The sequence below is a fragment of the Mesoplodon mirus genome, assembly GCF_964341445.2.
Source record: "Mesoplodon mirus genome assembly, chromosome: 16".
NCBI classification, from domain to species: Eukaryota; Metazoa; Chordata; class Mammalia; order Artiodactyla; family Ziphiidae; genus Mesoplodon; species Mesoplodon mirus.
Genome location: NC_138992.1, coordinates 3,270,455 through 3,291,846, shown reverse-complemented (window position 1 = coordinate 3,291,846; position 21,392 = coordinate 3,270,455). Strand labels below are relative to the sequence as shown.

The 21,392-nt window shown below is 50.3% G+C and overlaps 1 protein-coding gene across 2 annotated transcripts in view; it reads right to left on the bottom strand.

Moving 5' to 3' along the window:
* Positions 1 to 21,392, bottom strand: part of TRAPPC9 (trafficking protein particle complex subunit 9) — a 509,314-nt gene that overhangs the window by 373,920 nt on the left and 114,002 nt on the right. For both annotated transcript variants that reach the window (XM_082601297.1, XM_082601296.1), the window contains 5 exons: positions 18,086 to 18,231; positions 10,769 to 10,854; positions 7,224 to 7,350; positions 3,663 to 3,795; positions 1,472 to 1,635 (listed from right to left, as the gene is read on the bottom strand). In XM_082601297.1, the coding sequence (XP_082457423.1) occupies positions 1,472 to 1,635; positions 3,663 to 3,795; positions 7,224 to 7,350; positions 10,769 to 10,854; positions 18,086 to 18,231 (656 nt within the window). The remainder of the gene's footprint in view (positions 1 to 1,471; positions 1,636 to 3,662; positions 3,796 to 7,223; positions 7,351 to 10,768; positions 10,855 to 18,085; positions 18,232 to 21,392) is intronic.

Below are 21,392 nucleotides of genomic sequence, written 5' to 3'. Positions count from 1 at the left end.
GGTAGGATCATCAAAATTCCCCGAAGACTCAGAGACACAAAACGCAATGACCATAAAAGAAAAGAATATAGATGAACCATACTAAAATGAACAACTTCTGTCTATCCAAGGACATGGCTGAGAGAATGTAAAGGCAGCCGGGTAGAGTAGGAGGGGATATTCACACCACACCGTTCCAGCAAAGAACTTACACTCAGGATCAAAGGCACCCTGCAAGTCAGGAGAGAGGGGCAGACAGAGACAGCAAAAGAGACAGACACACAGAGACGGAGAGAAACAGAGACAGAGAAAATGCAGAACACCCACTGGGAAAAAAAGGACAAAGTGCTGGTATGACAAAGGACCTGAGTATCCAAAACCACATGAAAGGTGTTCAACTTCGCTGGTCATCAGGGAAATAAAAATTAAACACTGGTGTTAGAGCATTATACCCCACCTCCCTACCATGGATATAATGACCACGATGCCACAGGGCAGAGGGGACTTGGGGCAGCCGTCACTCTCACACGATGACTGTGTAACTGGACTTTGGAAAAGTAGTTCTGAAGCCGAATGCCTGTGGCCCCATGGCCCAGCATCCGATCCTGGAGACCCTCACGGAGATGTCAGCCTCGGCCCACCAGTGCCAGGAGCCCCGGGACAGCAGCGTCCTCAGCAGCGCCCAGGTGCGCCCAAGCTCCCACTGGATGCCTGGCTCACTTCGCTCCTACATCAAAAGCGTGTAAACACCCCGAAATCCCACCAGCTTGCTCTCCCTGTTTTGCCTTTGTCTTTGGTCTCCACAGACAGTATAATTTCTCTAACTTTATTAAATGACCTGACTTTATTGCCACTTACTACTCTCGATGCCCTCCCCCCACCACACACAATATATCCCCCCTTTGATCAGTACCACTCACTAACCACAAGCAGACCAGGTCCTCTGTCACACGCTGCCTCACTTAATTCTTAGAACAACTTTTCATGGTAAGGACCACCTCCCCTGCTTACCCAGGAGGAAGCTGAGGCATGTGAAGGACAAACAGCAAGTAAACGGTGAAGCCAAAGTTTAACACAGGTCTTATGACACCCAAGCTACATGTGCCTTAGAACTAGGAAACAGAATCTGTCTTTAAGAGGGAGTACACAGCCTCTAAGTGTTGAACCCACAGAAAACACTGGGCTGGATGGATGGATCCTAGATGGTAATGCTTCTGAACCTGCAAATGCTTCTCTTCATTCATTCATTCCAGGATATGCTTCTCGAGACCTGATCATTGTTAAAAGCACAGGGGATACGAAGGTGCATCCTGTGCTCCATTATCTTCCTTTGCGTGTTCTTCACGCATGATTAGGACAAAAATTTCACAGTGGTGTCAAATTAAAAGTGGAAGAAATTTTTAGGCTTTCTGAACGCTGGTTATCTAACGTGCCTCTTCTGCAAATAGAAAAGATAAACATTTCTGGGATCAAACCTACTTAAATTCCCTACCTTTGGTGGTGAGAATTTTTGAGGTGACTTCCAGTTTCTCCAGTGGTTCCATCCCAATATTTTCCAGTTTCACAACGAGGTGCTGAGTTTCTCCGTTGTAAAGCTGGACTGATACGTTAGTGGATATTTCGTCACCAGAGGAAGGTTGCAGTGAATGTGCAGACCTAAAGTAATAATTAGAATAAATTTTAGAAACAGAAAAAAAACAAAGAAAACCAAGGGCATTTTAGAATGATTCACATCACCACACTGAAATATTTTAGAAACAGGGACTAGGGAGCCTTGGCTTTAACATGGAGTCGGTATCCAGCATCCAGGAACTCAAGGGCAAATTGCCACGTGGTGAGCGCTGTCTACATTCAGATGCGTCCTGGGTCACTGACCTGTCATCCACGTGATCACTCTCACTGGGCCTTACTTTCTCAAGCGTGTGTGAAGCAAAAAAAATTCTTAATGATTGGATTATGGTGAGGACAAAAGTGAAACAATGAATTAATTCAAATGATCCGTGAGCATGCTGCTCTCTTTGAGAATTTTTTTAAATCTCATGCTCAGAAATGGCCTGGGGAAAATCCACTGATTTAAGAAGAAAACTTAAATGAACCATTCAAATGATAACATGGGAAGTGGAGGAAAATGAAGAAAAATGAAAAGTACATACAACAGCCTCCACATCGCAGGTAAAATCGACAAGCAATGCTGGCAACTCCTGACGGGACCCAGGGAAGCTGGCGGGTCCTCGGCACTGGTCAGCTGGGGCCCTGGACCAGAGGCCCTGAGCCTCACCTGACACTCCCTTGAGGCTCCAGCAGTACAGCCCTGGTCTGAAGCTCCAGCCTGAGTCCTACTGACTGTCACTCAATCCACAATGCGCATTACCCTGGTGTCTCCTTCCCAACCCACAGGCAGCAAACCCACTTCCGGACAAGGAGGGACTGGTGACCACAGGGAAAAGGCTCTCGAGGCACAGTGGAGACGAAAGCCAGCCAACAACGAGGCAGGTGCGTGTGTGGGAGGTGGGGTTAAAAAGCGCATCCAAACCGCATTTTCCGAAAATAACAGCATGAAGAATCAACATGAATTCCTTTGCATTTTATACCTTTAAAATTGTTCATGAGTCAAGAAATAAACTTTCTCTGTCAAGGAAGGAAAACTGACTCCCGTCCTCACTATAAATGACTACTTTCCACATTTTAGCAGGTAGTCCTTCTCAAGTGAAAGCTGTTGGTAGTCCATTTGAATTTGCAGAGAAGGTGTTTAGGAAAACTAAAACACAGCCGACACAAATTACTCTGCCTCTCAAGCAAAGAGGATGCCAGCCCCTCTGGTACGGTGGGAAAAGAAGGAGGGAGAAAGCAGAGAACCATGCAGCCTGGCCGCAGGCCTGGCGCGGACACAGGCGCTGACTGTCCCAGAGCACAGCGTCCCACCCATCAGAGCCCTGAGCTGGGATGAGACGAGGCTGGCACTGAGAAGGGGCCCATTAAGTAAGTGACTGAGCTTTTGAAACATTTCAGAAAATACCAAGATACATTTTATAAAAACAGCCCAAAGGATAAACATTAAAGCATTATTCACATGAGCAAAAACTGAGACAATCTCAAATTCCAAAAGCAAGGAAATGAATGGTGATGAGATTGAGATACCTTTATGATGTAATTTTTTAAGCAATTAAAACAGAAAATTTTAGCTTATGTTATATGTTTATGCAAGAAGTAATCTATGATAGTATATAAGATGTAGTATGATCTCAACTATTCAAACATTTTTTAATGGATAAACAGTGGAAGGAAACACCAGAAAGCATTAATAGTAATTCACTCTGAGATTTCCCTTTCTTCTTTATGCTTTCCTATAATGCTAAAGGAAAAAAAAAAAAGACTTTTTTAGAAGATAAGACTTTTTCTTAAGTTCTCTAAAACCTCAACTGTTTCTCACCAAAATTACGATTCCAAAGCCTAATTTCACATTTTGTTCTGATCTTGGTAAGAAACACTTCAACTGTATTCCAGTTTGCTGCAAGCAGAGCACACTGCCTACTGGTTACCTCGAAGAAACCCTTCGCCTCTACTCTGGTCATAACGATCACAGGTTAACTCAGACTCTTGAGGCCACTGGAGAAGGTGTACTGAACAGCACTCCTAGGTGCCCCTCTTGTCAGCAAGCAGACCCAGTGCTGCGTGTGCTCTACCTGGGCAGAGACGTGCTGATCTGCAGTCTGGGCAGAGCAGGGATGACTTCCACCGTGGAGCCGCTGGTCTTTATTCCTGGGAGATTGTCCAGCAAACAGTCGCTAAAGACACCAAAGACCGTGGTGTGGTAACCTGGGGAAAAAACGCAAAGCCTCACCACCTGAAAAGGCTTCATGAGACACCCACACCTCAAGGCAGCCCCGGGGTGACAGGAACGCAGGGTCCCTTTCCAACCTGAGTTGAGATTTAGGCCCCGTCGCCTGCCAGGCTCGCCCACAGCTCCCACACTCAACCCCAAGACCCTCAGTTTCCTTGAGCAGAGGTGCGAGCAGCACCTGCGTGCCCACTTCACAAGGCTGGCTGCGTCCAAGCGACGGTGTATAAACTATAAATCTCACAGAACTTAATAATTAGTGTCTCATCCCTTTACCAATTTGCTTTTCAAATTTATCCATCTCTAAAATGAAAATGATAGTTTGTATTCCTTTCCAGGACATAATGTAACTTAATAAGTATTTGAAAAAAATGATTCAAAATCTTCTGTTGAGAGATGAAAGTTCAAGAGTCAATTATTGGTTTTACAGCTGTTATGTGATATGGCAAATCTGCTCAATGTGTACAAGTACTATAATATAAGATTAGCAAAATTGCCATGAAAAAAAAAAACCTCCATGGGTTAGATAAGCACTTGAAATTGTTTAAGCAAAGCTTTAAAATGGCTTTTGAAATTTTGAGATAATTATTATAAACAACATTCACTGTGTAACAAAATCAAATAATACTCGATGGCTAAATGCCTAGGGTGACAATTTTTCTGCATTCATATTAAGTGGCTACATACTCAACAAGAAGCAAGCTGGCACCTGATACAGCCTCATCAACGCTCCCCTTTACCTTCCGCCAGTTCCAACTGGCCGCTCAACTTAAAATAACTCCAATTCACGGCACCCACATTTCCTTTTTTTTAAAGTATGTTCTTTCTAAGACTCCTTTAAATTAACTTGCGAACAATTTTCCTCCCCAGAAACCCACAGCTGGCACAAGGCCCTGTCATACTGTTCTTTCTATGAAACCTGATAGGGTGTGGCTTTATCTACGAAGAACCTCTGTTTGCAGTTTCTTAATTAAAATCAATCATTTTCCTTTTCTCGCCCATTGCTGAAGGTGACTGCAAATAAACTGAAAATCTGATGACAATCCTGTGTGTTATGTCCAGTGATACTTCACACATAAGGCTCCCCGAACAATGGACACCAACCAGTCTGTCCCAGCGACCTCCTGTCACCGAGGCTTCACTACTCATCCGTGGACGTATTGGTCCTCGGCCGTGTGTCACGCTGAATCAAGCCTTTTGGTCCTGGCTACTTCCTCTCTCATCTGTCTCCTCTGGTCTATCCTCAGCCGCAGCTGGGGTCCGATGTCTGACATCTTCTCCCTGGGCTACGGCTGGAGCTTCCTAGTTGGTCTCCTTTCTCCAGTCCTGCCCGCCTGCAGCCCGTGCTCCAACACAGCAGCCTGGAGCAGCTCTGAACCGCCCGTCAGACCGTATCTCTCCTCTCTTCAAACAACGCAGCAGCCCACACTGCCCTCAGCAAGACTTATGAGGCCCTCCGGGTGGGCCCTCTGTCTGCCTTCCCAGCCTCATCACTACACACCCCTCTGCCTTAGACCAGTTAATTCTGAGCCCCCCTCCAGCTCCCTCTGCACCCTGTTCTCTCTTACCACCAGGTAGGTAAGAGCCTGGACCAGATGTTCTTCCTGCCTGCATCCCTCTTACTCCCCATCCCACTCATTCGGACAACCCCTAGTTCGCCTTCAAACCTCAGGCTCACTTGTCAGGAGAAGTCCTTCTCCGCCCACCTCCCGTTCTGGGTCACCCCTCCCCCACTGCCCACAGCCGGGGCTCAGCCCAGCTCAGCACCGCCTGCAACACACCCTCAGCTAGGATGCTCGAGAGAGGGCACCTTTCCCAGTGAATGCTTGTTCTTGCAGCCACCAAATAGCGAAGAGCTACTACGTGCCAGGTGTGAGGATCCAGCCGGGCAAGACAGACGAGGCTGGCAAGGAAAGGGCCCATAAGCCACCGCGATCAGTGGCGTGAAGGAGGGGCCCGATCCAGCAGAGGGAAGCTGAGGACGATCTCCAGGGGGAAAGGAAGACTGGGCTAGGCACTGGAGAAGCACCAGGGCCACCCAGTCTGGAGGCACGCCAACAGAAGGAAAGCATGGCGTGTTTCCAAGACAGGAGCCGTACGAGCCGGCAGAGGTGAGCAGGGCCCGATCACACGGGGCTCCACAGCCCTGGTGAGGCGTGGAGCCCTGATGGAAAGCACACGGTGAAGGCGCTAAGACTTCCAGTCCAGAGATGACGTGACCAGACTTGCCCTGTGGAAAGGTCACGTGGCTGCAATATGGAGAGAGGGAGGGCAGACACACCAGTCCTGGTGCTTCTGTGACAAACTCTAGAAGAGGGTCCTGTTCTGCCAGACCATAGCGGCTGTGGAGGTGGAGAGGGTGCGGATGACACAGTCGGTGCTGTAGGGGGGAGTGAGGAGGAGACAGGAGCAGGGAAGGATGACTCCCAGTGCCCAGGCAGGGCAACTGGCCAGACGGCAATGCCCTCACTGGGACGGGACCACAGCGGGACGGGGAGCTTGGGGGATGAGGTGATGGGCTCCGGTCTGGACATGCTGTATGTGACGTGTCCACGAGACAGCCAAGAAGATGGGTGGGAAGCGGCTGTATGTGCAGGTCCAGGAAAGGGGTCTGGACAGGAGACGTGGCCCTGGGAATCAGCAGCATGGAGATGGGACCTGAAGCCACGAAAGCAGATGGCTCTGATGGGACTGCCGAGAGAGAGCAGGTGGAGAAAGGTGGGGAGGAGAGGGGGTGGGGGAGGGAGGAGAGGCCAGGGGAAGCAGGGGGGAGGGAGGGAGGGAGGGACAGAGTTGGGCGCGGATTGAAGGGTCGGGCTGAAGAAGAAGTGCCTGCAGGAGACACTGCCCCAGAATGGCAGGCAGGAGAGGCGGCAGAGACGCGAGGGTGACTGGGCGAGCGCACCCAGGAAGGAGGCGGGCAGCGGTGCCAAAGGCTGCTGAGCGGTGGAGTTGCACAAAATCTGAAATGTAGGCACTGGATTTAGCCGGAAAAATAGTGCCAGTGGCCTCAGTGGCAGCAGTTTGGGTGAGGTGACGGCTGGATGCGCGGGGTGCGGTGGCTTAGAGGACCGGCACGGAGGTGGCACAGTGGACCCAGCGGGTCCAGACGGCACTCCGAAGAGGTCTGCTCGGAAGGAGAGACAGCAGAGAGGCCCCAGCGACAGGAACTCGTGGGCTCGGGGTGCGGGGGCGCAGGGGGGTGTAACCGCAGTGGGAGAACCGTGGAGCGTGTTTGCAGGCTCCGGGGAAGACAGACAGGAGCGCGGGGGGTGCCCCCACATCCCGCACGCTCTACATGGTTCGTGGCGTGTCCCAAAGCACCGCCATCCATCCGTGATCTGTTAACGGGCGAAGACCGGAATGCCGGGCGGCACAGGAGCCAGCAGCCCCCGAACCTGCTTACCATTCACAGCAATCGTCCCCGTCGTCTGCGGGACCCCAACAAGTGTCACTGGGTAAAGACCAGACTCAGCCGGGAGGGAGAGCGCCGCGGGGAGAGATTCAAACTCCACTCCACTCGTGAGCAGCCCCTGGAGAAGGTGACAGAGGACGGCAATGAGCACGGCCCTAACCCAATCCCAAAGCCGCCGCTTGTGGTCAGTCCCCGATCGGCCCCCAAGCATCGTGCCTCGTCCACAGGAGAGCCCCAGGACTCTAAGGAAAAGGCTCATTAGCAGCTCTTATAAAAGTCCATGGGGGGGCTTCCCTGGTGGCGCAGGGGTTGAGAGTCCGCCTGGGACACGGGTTCGTGCCCCGGTCCGGGAAGATCCCACATGCCGCGGAGCGGCTGGGCCCGTGAGCCATGGCCGCTGAGCCTGTGCGTCCGGAGCCTGTGCTCCGCAACGGGAGAGGCCACAGCAGTGAGAGGCCCGCGTACCGCAAAAAAAAAAAAAAAAAAAAAAAGCCCATGGGGAATTGTAGAGATGTCCTCAAAGTGCACCGAACACAAAACAGTCTCGAACTGGACGGCACTGTGGGTGCTCGAACAACTCCACCTTTCATATTAGCCCTGCTTGATGGACTTTCAATATTTGTTCTGCCGTTTTGTTTTACCAAGTTGGAATGTAAACAAAAAGAAGAAGTAAAATATTTTATTTACAAACAAAATGAAAAGCGTGAAGTGTGGAAACAGATCATCAGTTAATATCCTTCCACCAGTACATCTGTGAATTATCAGTTCATTTCACTAAGCACAAGGCCCTATGCTTGACAGCGAACGAGACAGGCTCCCTGGCCTCCAGGAGCTGCCCCATGATTGAAGGACCTCTCCGCACTCAGGACCTTCTCCTCAACACTGTAACAGAGGCCCCATCCAGCACAACAGCCAAGAGAAGAAAGAAACGGCATGAAAACAATTACTCACACACAAAAAAACTGTGGAAAACCCTGTGGAACCTATGAGGAAAACTGAACTAACAAGAGCACTTAGCCGAGTAACAAAGTCAGTATTAAAAAAGCAAAAGTATTTCTATAGGGCTTCCCTGGTGGCGCAGTGGTTGAGAGTCCGCCGGCCAATGCAGGCGATACGGGTTTGTGCCCCGGTTCGGGAAGATCCCACATGCCTCGGAGCGGCTGGGCCCGTGAGCCATGTCCGCTGAGCCTGTGCGTCCAGAGCCTGTGCTCTGCAACGGGAGAGGCCACAACAGTGAGAGGCCCGCGTACCGCAAAAAAAAAAAAAAAAGAAAAAAAAAAAAAAAAAGTATTTCTATAATCTAACAATAAATAAAACACATTAGAAAATAAAATATTACAAATACCATTAACAAGAGACCAAAAACACCCCCTATCATGGAATAAGTCTAATGAGTGGTCTGTGAGATTCCCGCACTGAAATCTACAGAAGATGGCTGAGATACATTAAAGAAGACCTAAATGTAGGAGGGATCCTGGATTCTTCCCAGGGGGCTTGTTTTCTGCAGTGCTATGGTCAAAGCAATCCTGAAACTATTTTAGGTCTATCCCAGGAGCAAGCAGATGAGAAGCGTGCTAATGTTGCTGTGAGCCCGGGTTCTCACACTGGAGGGAAGGACGCTGATGCGGAATGGAGGAAAGTGAGAAGAACCCTACGGAGACAGACTAGAATTACAGGGATGGCTGTGAAGTCAGAACGTATGACGTCTGTATTTGTATTGCGTATATGCATGTCTAAGGGCACATGTATATGCATGTACACACACGTGCAGATGTATGCATGTAGGTACGTGTGTAAGCACGTGTCTGTGTGTGCATGCATGCAGACCTTTCCTAACTCTGTCTACAGAAGCACCCAGAAGCGAAGTCTCTCCAAGAACAATGAGCACACCTGCGCCCAGAGTCTGAGCAAAAGCATGAAATGATCTAACCATGTGTGAAACAGATGTAGTGGCCAAGAATGGAAGCAGAGAAACCAATTAGATGGCTATTGTCTCCAGGCAAAATATATTGGCATTTGATTTCTTTTTAAAATAGCTAAAGCAAATACGGCCAACTGTGAGCATTTGCTAAATGTGAATGGTGGATATACAAGGGCTTATTATTCCCTATAACATTGCATATGCTTAAAATATTCCATAATTTAATTTTTAAATTCTGAAGATGATTTGTGGGCTATCTCCTAGTAGTAACTTATTTTATACTTTGTTCTTCCTCATTTTTTACAAAAAGCACATATTACTTTTCAACCAGATGTAAATGAAAGCTTCTTTTTAAGACTAAAAATATGTCTATGAAAGAACAGCAGGCATATGATACTTTAACCACTTTGGGGGAAATTCTCTAAACAACTATTATTCCTGGTTTAGGCCAAGAGACAGAAAGTCACTAAAGGGCCTGACCAAGAGCTAAACCCTAAGGCTGGCACATTCTTGTACAACAGGAGAAGGAGGGAACACTCATCCTTACAGGTCATTCTTGGAGTGACCTCAGGGTGGTAAGCTTAATATTCAGCTGAATTTCTAAGAGCTCCAACAGATTTGGGAAAACCACGTCTCACGCCGGAGGCCTAAACGTCATCTTCGATAACTCCCAGTCCGCCTCTGAGCTCCCACTCACCCTGTGTCCTCAATGGGGCCTCCCCTAACTCTCCACGCGGCTCCTGCAGCCCCTCGTGCACCCCTCCATGGCTCTGACCAAGGTCATGGCAGGGGCCAGGCCTGACGCGTGGCGTGGGCCCTCAGCAGGACACCTGTACGGACAGCCCGCCTCCTACCCTGAACACGAGTCATAAAACCCCAAAGGAAGGCATCGCCCGGCTCAGCACCATCCTTCACACAATGCCGAAAATTTACAAAGCGGTTCTATACAATAATAAGCATAGAGAAGATTTGAGGACTGGAATCCACCCGATGGCGGAGGGCTCCGCTCTGGAAACACTAGGTTTAGCTTGGAGAGCCATATGCATCTCCTTCCCGCTCACTGCAGAATTAGGGGAGCAGTTCCAACGGACAGCACTGCAAACAGTGAGCCTCTAACGCCGTACACAAACACAGAAACAGAACATCAGATTTCAGACCCGAGGGAAACTTCGTGTTAGCAGCGTAGCCGTTTATTCTCTTACGAATAAAGAGCTCGCTCTTCCCTGAGGCCTTGATCATCTTATCATCTTGTAGCAGTGCAGTAACAGTGTTATTGAGTGGTGGGCACAATACAGGGTTTGTAACCTTGCTAATCTCATGTAAATTTCAATATAATTATTTCAAATCTTATATGCAATCAACGAAGCTCTGTGTGTGTTCAAATCCCAGATGTCTTTGTTCATTGACTCACACATCTCACTGAGTACCAAGCACGAAAGACACGGGAATGTCAAGATGTAGTCTTCACTCACAAAAAGATTATAATCTTTGGCAAAACAAATATTAAAAACAGACATAGATTGCAGGCAGTATGCCTGAAATATTAAGTAAAAAACTTATTTTAATGGTAAGTTGATGTTAAGCCCAAAAGGGTCAAATGATTCATGATACATACCATGTTTTCAACTCGGAGTTCAAATGGCATTGGGTTATATACCATCAGCTGAACTTCACACACATCTCCTTGAACCCACTGGAAATCTAGAAATACATACACACAGAAGAATCCACGTTTTAGCTGGTGTTTTTGCACGTTTCACATGGTTTCAGATTACTCCTCTGGCAATTTATTTTTCCAGTGAAGCAGTGGGCACTGTGGTCATCTTGACATACACAGTTTAAAGCTATTTTACTGCTACCTTTCTCCAATGCAAAGTACATCATCCCTGCCACTTGGATGCCCTGTGACTGATGCTTCCCTCCCTCAGTGCCAAACGCAGCTGCAGGAAACTGGAATCAATCCAGACAGCACTATTCTTGGTGTAGTGCCATATGTCACACAGACCTTTGCGGGCCCAGAGGCTGGTACTTAGGAAGGTGGCACTGCGGTCCATTTTAAGGGGCACATGGCATGGTTTCTCCTTCCCCTCCCTAAGCTTGTGAGAGAAGAAGGTGGCTTCTCCTCCCTGTCCACTCCCAGGTCAGCTGCAGTCCAACACCTACAGGAGGCAGAATTCTGAGATGACCCCCAAGACTCCCAGCCCCTGGTGTACATGCTGTGTCATCCTCTCCCCCCGAGTGTGGAGATGACGATAGGCTATGTTATATAACAAAGGGGAAGGGGGCTTCCATATGTGATGAAGGCCCCCAAGCAGTAGGCTTTAACTTAATCAATGGGAGATTATCCTAGGAGAGCCTGGCCTACTCAGGTGAGCCCTTGGAAGGGAACATACCCATCCTGAGTGAAAAGATTCAAAGCATGAGAGGATGTACGGAGGAGGCCATGCGGCCAGGACCCAAGAACAGCTGCTATAAGCTGAAAGTGGTCCAGCTGACAGCCAGCAAGAGAACAGAGACGGCAGTCCTACAACCACAAGGAATGGATGAAGAACCTGAGGGAGCCTGGAAACAGATCCTTCCCAGTCGAGCCTCCAGATGAGAACACAGCCCCACCTGACACCTGGATTTCAGCCTGCAAGACTCTGAGCAGAGGACCCAGCTAACACATGCTGGACTCATGACAGTAACAGTGAGAAAATAAACTTGTGTTCTTTAAGCCACTAAACTGGTGGTCATCTGTTACACACAAAAGAAAAGTAATACGGTCCCCATCCCCACTTCACTGCCCTCTCCTCCCCTTAAGATTCTCCATTAGGCAAACTGGAAGGGGCTTCAAGTAACACGTGTTGGGCAGGAGGTACTGTCCAGCCCTTGGAAGCCTGTCTCTTACGCTTCATAATGACCTGGCGAGGTAGATATGACAATCCCACTGTTACAAGGCAGGTACTCAAGGTCCAAAGGGGTTAATAAATGTGCTGGGAATCAGACAGCCAGTAAGTGGGGCAGCAGGGATTCAAGCCCAGGCCTTTGAACTCAGAGAAGCATCTAGACTGGACAGTGGTGGTTAAAGGGTTTTTTCTACAGTAGATACTAAGATTTACTGATTAGAATTCTTCAGCTTTCACAGGCTTTCATAAAGACACCATTTTTCCCAAACACTTCACACCAGGTCCCCTGCACAGAGACTAAGACAGGTTGCACCAAACCTACGGCTTCCTGAAATTGCATGCAATGAAGAAGGAGCCCACCAGGTGAGTTAGTTTTCAAAATGCTTGCACAAGCAGGTACCCATTTGAGCCTCTTGACAATACAGTGAAGCAGTCAGCAGAGCACATATCACCCTCATTCACCAATAAGGAACACTGAACCGTCCACCATCGATGGCCCTAATGAATGAGGCAGCCGAGTCCAACTCCCGTGTGCCTGGCCCCAAAGCCTCTGCTGCTCCCAGGCTGTTGCTCTCCCCCCGTTGGCTGCAGAAACCCACCTCTCTTCACCCAGCCTCAGGCTGAGAACCTCTGCGGGAGGGAGGGGTCCCAGAAGTCCTTCTGCAGAGACACGGTGCTCCCACCCCCACCTTCAGCGGCATCACTGAGCCCATCACTGCCTCAGCGGCCAGCACCCCAGGCCTTCCTCACTGCCGATGAAAATGTCATTTGTTTTAACAGCTTGCTATGCCTGATAACGAAGGAACTGTTTGTCTTCTCTACCACAGTCAAATAACCATCATTTCAAAATTCATTTTCCTGGGGTTCTGAAAGGAATCGTTTATACTTGCACAGTCCTAGTCACTAAAGGTAAACCTAAGATAAATCCCTGATTACAGGAATAGTTATTTATGTCTGAGAGGAGATCATCTCCTTCCTAAGCCTTAGTGTGTCAAAGCACACAGTGGGGCCCCTTCCTCGATATTTTGTCCCAGAAGCCACAGGAAGGAACAGCATTGAAGGCTATTAAAAACCCTTCTGTATCAGGCCCTCCCCACACTGTATTGCACGGCCCCCATGTGTGTTCTTAGCCGTGGACAAACAGCATCTTTCGGTGGCTTTTGCTGACAAGCTCATCTCTTTCCACCACACTGGCTGGACCCATCGGGCAAGTGACACTCCTGATTTCTCACTGCATCCCTAGCACCTTGGACAGTGCACACAGCACTGCTCAGAGCCTTATGAGAAAGGCTGCTGGATACTTTAGGAACACTATCTCACTTGACCCTCAGAAGAATCCTCCTAGTGAGCTTCTGGCGCCTGGTCTCTGTAGATGGCACAACTGCAGTCTAGGGAGGCCCGGCGGCAGCCCAAGGCCATCTGACAGCTCCAGCCCGGCCAGGCCACCAAGCCTCCTCCGGGGCAGCTGTCAACCCGGGCAAGAAGCCCGGCTCCACCACCAAGTCCTAGCACAAATTATGCTCAGGACGTGTACAGCCATCACCTCGGCGTGGAGTTTAACTCGGACGACAGAGATGCTAGCAACACACAGATGGAAAGACTGGTAAATTATTCCAAGTTAGCGTGGAAAATGGTCTCAGGAACTGCCCTCAAGGGTTTCTTCTTCTCTAATATTCTGTGCCCCTTGCTGTGATAACTCCCCCAATTATAAGATTCATTTATAGAGACTGGGATATGAGGTTAAAGACATGCGATTCTTCAAACCTCCAGGCAGGTCCTCGCTGATGAGTCTGTTGCTAAAAAGATATTAGAAGCCACAGAATATAAATTACATGTTCGTACCCATGGGTCTTCAACAAATAACATGCATTTTGGCTGAAGTTTCTGTTATATCCCCCAAAATCTTGCATCATCCACTGGATTTATCCTCAGCCCAGATGAACAGGTGCTTCTTTCTCACTGTTATGAGGAGCCATATTTAAAGGAAAAGGTCTCTGGGCTTTGAGTCACAAACCATGGACATAGCCTGCGCTCTGTCCTTACTGGCTCCCTGACCTAGGGCAGGAATTTATAATCACTCAGTCTTAATTTTCTCGTCTATAAGTTGGGAAAACAACATTTTCAGCATCACACGGCCAGGAGAATCACTGGGTAAGGTGGAAGCCCTCCGCAGCAAATGCAGGGTATTCTTTTCACAAAAGGAAGCCTCAGCAGTTTCTAAAGATCAGAGAGGAAGAAAATCAAGAGGAAAGGCCAGCTCCACGGGCAGTGACCCTGCAGTCACACTGTGCCAGGCTCGGGGGCCGCATTCTGCTTAACGTTGTATCTGTCTCCAATTTCCTCATAATTTTTGAACAAGGGGGCCCCACAAATCATGCAGCTGGTCCTGAGAAGGAGTCTCACTCTTCCAGTCCCCCAAATCGTCTCTGGAAGTTTCTCTAAACAAAATGGGTGAAAGTTTCCTAAAATGTCCTCTAGGGGAGAAAGCTGATCATCAACCGTAAGGAGACCCAAAAGACCCAGAGACTCCTAGAAGGTCCAAGAGACGAGCCTCATTAACTCTGTAATGACAGGTCCAGGTCCACCCCGGGGAAAAGAGGCCCAGAAAGTGACCTGCTCACCATCGAGAAACAGTGAGACTCGGACTGGAACAAGCCCCCCCCCGCACCTCCAAAGAGATCAAAGGAGGCACCCGCGCTGGCAGACGCGCACTGCTCACCCGGCCGCCCTGCTCAACCACGATCTCCCCCCGGCTCCCCTGCTCCCAGACTCCCCAGCACGCTCTCCAGAGCAGAGAAGCAGTAGGGAGGCTGGGGCTGTCTTTCAAAATCGACAGACTGAAATGAGAATGTCAAAGCAGCTCAGTGCTTTGTGACCACCTAGAGGGGTGGGACAGGGAGGGTGGGAGGGAGGGAGACGCAAGAGGGAAGAGATATGGGAACAGATGTAAATGTATAACTGATTCACTTTGTTATACAGCAGAAACTAACACACCATTGTAAAGCAATTTTACTCCAATAAAGATGTAAAAAAAAAAAAAAAAAAGACTTGCCTTCACACCAGAGTGCTTGCGGGGGGCGAGCCTGCCCCCCTGACAACCAGGAAACAGTTGCAGCTGGTCACTCGTTCATTTTCACGGACACTTACTGCTCGTCCTTTGCTGGACCGTGGAGAGGGAGCCGCAGCCCCTGCCGCTGCCACCACCGCAGCCCAGGCTGCCACAGCTGTGGTCTCCCTGCACCACCGCTGCCGCCACCACCCAGGAGACCCCCGGGAGCGGAATGGCCCCTGCCCTCCTGCACCTTCACCCCCACCGGGGAGACCCGAATGGCAGCCGGCTGTCAGGGAAGTCAGGGAAATGTTCGGCCCAAGCAGCACAGGGGGAGTGGCGGGTAGGGGTCAGAGGACCGAGAGGCAGTACCTGACCTCCGATATGCACCTGTGTACACTGAGGTCTTTCACCCCTTACAACGCCTGATACGTGATAGGGCAGCCACGCCTACGTGACGGATGTGAGAACAAAAGAGCAAAATCACTTCCCAGGACGCAAATGGAAAACGTTCAAACACTATCAGAGGAAGTTCAAAGTCCTGTGGTTTTAAATATATTTAGTTACTACCTGTCACTTCCCTCTAACGTCTACGTACACCTCACGACAGCAGGGACCACACCTGCACTTCTCACCGTTAGAACCCACAGGGCTGGGCTGCCACATGCCTGACACACAGGGAAACTCAGGGGGAGTTTACTGATGGATGAAAGAAGGAACCGATGAAGGACTGAACCAAGAGACACGCACGTGCACACGCACGCATACATGCACGCGTGCATGCACGCACATCAAGGCTGTAGCATGCTATATACTTAGGGCTCCTGCTTTCAGAAATGTACCAGAATTTATAATCAGATGCTATTTTTTAAAGGCATCACCCCACATTTCCTCCTTTATTTTCTTGTTTTAACGAGAGCCCTCCGAGCCACACCTTAGAAGCCCACCTGCTCCTCAGAGCCAGCTCTGCTTCCTGAGCCTCCGGGAGGCCTTCCGAAGTCTCATCTCGTCCCATGCCTATGATCTCCCCAAACTCAACAGGTGAGTCCCAGGTGCTGCTGCCGGCGGACCTAGTTTCAGAGCGCTAGGATATTCAACTTCCCGGGTATTACTGCCTTGCTGTCGAAGCTGACCTGGAGGATGGGGGAGGTGGGCAGCTGTGTGTTATCATTGACTTAGGCCCATGCCAGGCGTGCTGCACACATGAGGGAAAGCTGGAGGGCCCTGGTTGGAACAGCACACTCGATCTGAAAAACAGGGAGTTTCTCATTTCTCTGAGTTTGTTTCTTCATCTGGAAAAGGGAGGTCAAAATTACTTCCTCCAAAAATACTAGCAAAACGAACTGAGTTAAAATGTGACCGCATTTTACAAAGCACAACTTGAATCAAAGAACTGGTGCGCATCACCAGAAAGCACAGGGCCGTTTTAGCACTCCTACCCTCACTATGCCCTCTGGCTTAGGGAACAGCTTAGAAACACTCATTTTTCAAGGTGTGCAGGTGGTTTAATACTTGTGAATGAGGTTTTTTATGAGATCTTTATAGACTCCAAGAAACTCTCCTGCTGGTGTGAATGTAACGAATCTCCACCAAGGTTATGGGATGTGCGTCGTGCTTGGCCTTGAGCTCCACGGTACGGGGCAAAGGCTCTGCCGTGGAGTCAGTTACCCATCCTGAATCTCAGCTTCCTTGTCTGTAAAATGGGGTCACACCATCCACCCCACTCCTTCATTCACTCCACACTGTTCTAGCAGCAGGGAGATGGGGAGGACGGGAACATAAACAGAGGGACGCATCTAGGTGCTGTGAAGGGCAACCGGCAGTGACGGGAGAGTGGGGAGAAGCGGCCGTGAGGTGCGGGTCAGAGGCGGCCTCTCTGAGCGGGGCCCGCAGAGTGAGCGAGGTGGGCAGGGGGTGAGCTCTAGGCAGAGGCGCAGCGAGCAGAGCCCTGAGACTGGAACAAGACAGCACGTCCAAAGAACAGAAAGCGGCCGTGTGGCTGGAGCCGAGGGGCACGAGTGGAAAGGTGGGAGGTGAGCAGGGAAGGCAGAAAGAGCGTGGCTGGCGCTGTCGGGAGAGCCCGCCGTCCGGCTACGGGGTGTGACAGGACACGTGCATCCCGGGAAGAAGGGCCTCATGAAGTCAGGACGCCTTCGCCTACATCAGGGGTAAGAAGTCAAAGGAGGAAAAAAGCAGACAGAGGAGAAGCGAGCACTGACTGGCAAAAGCTTCGCACGAAGTCTACTGAGACTCCAACCAGTGACGGGCCTCTCAGTCCTTTAGCTCTGTCACTGCGACTTGCAGGCACCACGATCTCAAAATGCGAGGGGCCCGAGGAGGGGAAAGCTGGCCAGGAATGAGGCCTGCAGCACGGCCAGGCTTTGGGAAGGACACGGAAGGAGCCCTGGGGTCCGTGGTGAGGAAGGAAAGGAGTGGCCGTGGGCTGGGACGTGGCCGGGGAGCCGAGCACACTGGAGATTCTCAGGAATGCGTGTTCTGCTCCCGGTCCACCCCGAGACCATCTCATCTCTCCCTGCTGAGTCACCAGGCATCTCGGAAGTGGTGATCGCTAGAGCACCACAAAACAAGCGCTGCCAGCGTTCACAAGGGAAAATGCTACGATGTCCTTATGCCCCGGTCAGTCCTGAACATAAGTCACCTTTAATCTCCTTTGATGATTCAGAAGTTACTCCAGGCCTTGAGAAATCACCCTCATCTCCTAGTACCTCTCTTCTGTAGTCTACATAAGTCTCAGATAACAGAGGTCTTCTGGTTTCTAGAACTTCCACAAAAATTGCCTTTTACGAAATAGATATCAAAAAGTCAGGTCTATAGGCAATGGCCTGGCTAAGGTAGCAAACTGAATAGACCTGTATGAGGGTATATACACACATGCACGAATGAACTGCAATCAAGTCTCATGCTTTAAAATCTAGAAGAGCCACCAGGAGCTGGGCAGCAGAGCACAGCCAGAAAGCCAGGATGGGCGGCCTACCTATTTTCCTGCTCCGCTCTTCCCCACGGTTGTGTGCGATGATCGGTGAGTAGATGAAGGGGCTCTTGGTCGACATGCTCTGGCCCAGCAAGCTTTTCATTTTCTGTGGCCGGAGGCTGGCGGGAAGGTTCAACAGTTTCACACGCCTGTGGTTCCAAAGGGAACAAAAATACGTCAGCTGCCTGTTCGCTTGGGTTCAGCGTAAATACGACCAGATATCAGATGTTAGAACGACAGTAAATCAAGCAGCAGATAAACTGAGGGGAGGAAAAGTACTCAATTTCGCAGGACAAAGCAGAAGAAGGCTGCACACGACCCCTCCAGACCATCCCAGGGAGAGAAGACGTCCACGGCCGGGCAGCAGCCGTGCCCCTGGGCCACTGCGCTGGGGCCAGAGGGGCCGCTGGAAGGTGGTGACAGCAGGAGACAGTACACCCTTCAACCCCAGCACCTGAGACCTCCCTTGGGAGCAGCTGGGCAAGACAGGGGTCCGGGTCTGGAAAGCCCCAAGGCCTGAGGCTGAAGGGACGGGGTTGGGGAAGGGCTGGAAGGTGGGCGGGACCCTTTCTGCTCCTCCCTCCCCACCTGCAGCCCCTTTGCAGAAGGTAAGGCCGGAGGGTGGCAAAGGGAAGCAGCGCACGTCCCTCGAGGAAGACAAACCACTTGAAGCGGTGCGCCGGCCTCCAGCTCTCTCCCTGCCTCTGTAAGGCCGCAGGTGGACGCGGCCTGGGTCACTGAGTAACCTCAGGGAGGTCAGCCACCCTGGAGAACTCACTGCCCAAATGGTATCAGACTCCGTGTGAGTGGGACTTAAATCTGGGTTGTAGTGAGGGCTAATTTTTCTGAGATTTTAGGGATAATTTCTCTGCCACAGCACAGGCTAACCTATACTGACTATATATATATACCCTATAGAGACCCCTCACGGAATCCACAAAATCATTCCTTTCTCAGCTGAAGGACTCTCAGCCATCTAGGGCAACCCTGCCCGGCACACAGGCAACCCTACCACACTCAACCGTCACTGACAGCTCCCCGAGCCCGGCCCCGGGAGAGTGAGGGTCACGCGCGTGACTCCCACCTATTTCCACAACGATCCAAGGAAGCAGACGGTGCTTGCACACCAAAGCCCTTCAAACCAAGGGTTGTATCTTGCACACTTTCTCTGACTCTTACTTGTCCTTGCAAACCCCTTTGGCCTGCTTTTCTCATACGGGATCAGAATCACTTTGTTTTCTATTTGCTGCAGTTCAGTGGTGAGCTTCCTGAGGACAGGGGTACCCAGGGCCTCATGTGCCTCTCCAGTACTGGTGCAATACTTCAATGCAGAGCTCTCGATAAATGTTGCATGAATAAACTCCCAAAAGCTGGATTTCAACCTCAGCTTCCAAATCTTCCAAAACCGTATATTTAAGGCTAAGTGGTTTATCTCTAACAGTCGCAAATCCCAGCCCTTTGTGCACATTCAAAAAATACCAGCTGCGCTGCACCGGGACAAGGGTGGGCAAGGCCCTCGCACTGGCCGAGATGCCACGTCTGATGTGCATCTAACACCCACCACATCCAACCCAGGGAGATTTGCCTGCTCCTGAGAAGCAGCTTCAACAGACACAGACCTCACTGCAGTCTGAAGGACCTACCAGCTGGGCAACGGGCACAGATGGCTTCATCTCCCTGGACCTCAACCCTCTCACTTACGAAATAGGAAAAATAATCGGCACCTGATAATACTCTACAGAAGGAGGACCCCTCCCTTCCCCGGTTCCATGTTTCCATGAGGAGGGACATCCTTAGGGTGGTGGTCCTAACCTCGCCCTTCCCCACCCTCACTTCTCCCTAGGGAGGTGGTAAAGTCGGAAAGAGAACCAGCGCGCTCAGGCCCTGCCCAGAGCACGTATTCAGTCCTGCTCTCTGCACGGACGGAACAGGGCCTGTCCCACGAAAAAGCATACCGTCACCTGGCTCTGCCAGAGGCTGGGGCACAGGCGGACAGCCCTCAGCCACTGCCATCCACCTGAGACAGACGTTTCTTTCTGCTGATTCCAAACTCAGGCAGAGAAGGGGAGCGGTCTGAAGCAGAGACCTTCGTACCTTCGCAGGGTACTTTGAGGACTGAGTTAATATGCGTCAAGCACCTGTAATAGTGCCTGTCACCTCGCAGGTGCACAAAAACCTTTCTCTTTCCTCCCTAAAACAACCCTCGTTTACAGGCACAGAGATCCACGTCCCTGCGCAAAGATCACAACACCGCACCGGGACCAAGGACTGAAGCGTTGGTCCCAGGGATGCTGAGACCAGCACCGTCCGCTCGAGCCTTTAAGTTTACTCATCTGTAAACTGATACCATTTTCTTGCAACACACACAGCATTCTGCTCTGTGCCACTGTCGCCACCTAAACATGAGGTGTCATCTGTGGTTCGAGGAGCCATGTACACAAGCACAGAAATTCCAGAGCACGTCAAAGGTTATTAAACATGCAGAGGAATTCTGAGGCCGTGGTCGGCCAGACAAGTAACCCGACAAGCAGTCGTGGCATTCATGTATAACTCAAAACCTAGCATCAAATGTCTGTTTATAAAATGTACCCAGAAAAACAATCATTCAAGGCACCTGACCTAAAGGAAATATAATTCATTTAGCATAAAGTTCCGTGGAACTAATAATATGATATTTGGTTTATGAGGCTGCCAACAGTAAAGAAGAATTCCAGGGATGAAGTGTCCAAACCGAGGATTATTTTTAGGGATTCCACTTGGAAACAGTGGACATTTTAAAATCTGACTTCTCAGTATACCGTGGCTAATGAGGACCATGCAAAGCAGTGGTGGAACACTGATTAGGAAAGTGACATAAAACACACTGGTGGGAAGAACGAGACAGGAAGAAACAGCTCCACTTTTTCTCTCTTGGTTTTTAATTCCTCAACCTTATTCACAGGGGAGACATATCTAAGAACCTCCCAGGGCTTCCCTGGTGGCACAGTGGTTAAGAATCCACCTGCCAACGCAGGGGACACGGGTTCGAGTCTTGGTCTGGGAAGATCCCACATGCCACGGAGCAACTAAGCCCGTGCGCCACAACTACTGAGCCTGTGCTCTAGAGCCTGCGAGCCACAACTACTGAGCCCACGCGCCGCAACTACTGAAGCCCGCGCGCCTAGAGCCCGTGCTCTGCAACAAGAGAAGCCACCGCAATGAGAAGCCCGCGCACCGCAACAAAGAGTAGCCCCCACTCGCCACAACTAGAGAAAGCCCACGTGCAGCAACGAAAACCCAATGCAGCCAAAAATAAATAAAATAAAATAAA